At 33.3% G+C, this 1,288-nt stretch overlaps 1 protein-coding gene across 1 annotated transcript in view; it reads left to right on the forward strand.

The window, feature by feature from the left end:
- Nucleotides 1-926: 926 nt before the first annotated feature.
- Nucleotides 927-1,288, forward strand: part of LOC107579496 (VWFA and cache domain-containing protein 1-like) — a gene marked incomplete at its 3' end in the record, with an annotated part of 2,519 nt that continues 2,157 nt past the window's right edge. The window contains exon 1 of the mRNA XM_016265325.1: nucleotides 927-1,012. Within this exon, the coding sequence (XP_016120811.1) occupies nucleotides 927-1,012 (86 nt within the window). The remainder of the gene's footprint in view (nucleotides 1,013-1,288) is intronic.

Raw genomic sequence — 1,288 nt, forward strand, 5'->3', positions numbered from 1 at the left:
CCTAATCCTGGCTTAACCTAAGCCCTGTCTGTGAAACCAGGCCTTTATATTCCAAAAGTCATTTATACCTATGATGGCAATGCTATATTAGACATTACGCCAGCCTTCAGTGTCACATGATCCTTCAGAAATCAAAATGCTGATTAGGTGCTCACGATACTTTTCTTTTTATTATCAATGTTATGCTGCTTAATATTTTTGTGGAAACAATTATATTTTTTTCATGTTTTTTAAAAATTTTTGTAGAATAGAAGGTTCAGAAGTAATTTTTGTTAAATGTACTGCATCCTTGCTAAATAAAACCATTAATTTATTTTAAAAAATAATAAAATCTGACTGACCCAAAACCTTTGAAAAGCATTTATTTAGTTAGTTAGGGTTAGGGATTTTAATCATAATGAAAATAAAAGAAGTTTTGTGATAGAAATGTAATAGCCAAAATTCAATTCAATTAAATACAAAAATATTTAAGTACAGTTAAGTGTCTATCAATTCTTTAATTCTCCCATTCTCATACTTAAGGACCCCTTGAAACGGTTTGAGTTGTCTATCCTATGTTAATGTATTTCCTGGAAAGAGGAAGTTTGGACGGGACACATTAAGGGCTCATCCCTATTTATGTATGCATGTATTTATTTAAAATGCCAATAAGCTTTAGTTGTAACTCACAATTATGAACCAAAATTTGCATTTGATTTGAGAACAATTTGTGCAGTGCATTTGTCCAAATGTGAAGATTGTACATTTAAAAGACATTTAAAAGGCTAAAGCTATTTTTTAAATCAATTTATAAGACTGCACTAGCAAAAGTCATAGCCAGAAATCTCAAACTTTAAGTCCATTCATATAAATAATAGTGAAGATGATAGTTCCAGGTTAAAAGACCTGCAAACAGACATTTTCAATGTATTTTCATCTTCCCCAGAATGGAGCAGAATGAATGTGAGTGCCCCTGTGAATGCCCTCTAGAGGTGAATGAATGTACTGGCAACCTCACCAACGCTGAGAACAGGTAAACCACTGCTGTTTAAAGGACAGTCTTGCATTATTTATTGAGGGACATGTAGAAGACATTGAGCCCATTTTAAAACATATTACATGTTGTACACAATGTGTTGGGATGCAAAGGTTACCCCTTAAGAGCTTGGAGAATAGACTGCCACAATATATGATCCAGAAATTAATCACTGGACCACATGTCCAGATTCTCATTAGAATGCACTGGAATGAATCAGACTTAGTAACACACACACTTCTGCCTGTCACTTCATCAAGTTCTTGTTTGTCA

The sequence above is a fragment of the Sinocyclocheilus grahami genome, unplaced genomic scaffold (genome assembly GCF_001515645.1).
Source record: "Sinocyclocheilus grahami isolate Dianchi unplaced genomic scaffold, SAMN03320097.WGS_v1.1 scaffold17804.1, whole genome shotgun sequence".
Taxonomy (NCBI): Eukaryota; Metazoa; Chordata; class Actinopteri; order Cypriniformes; family Cyprinidae; genus Sinocyclocheilus; species Sinocyclocheilus grahami.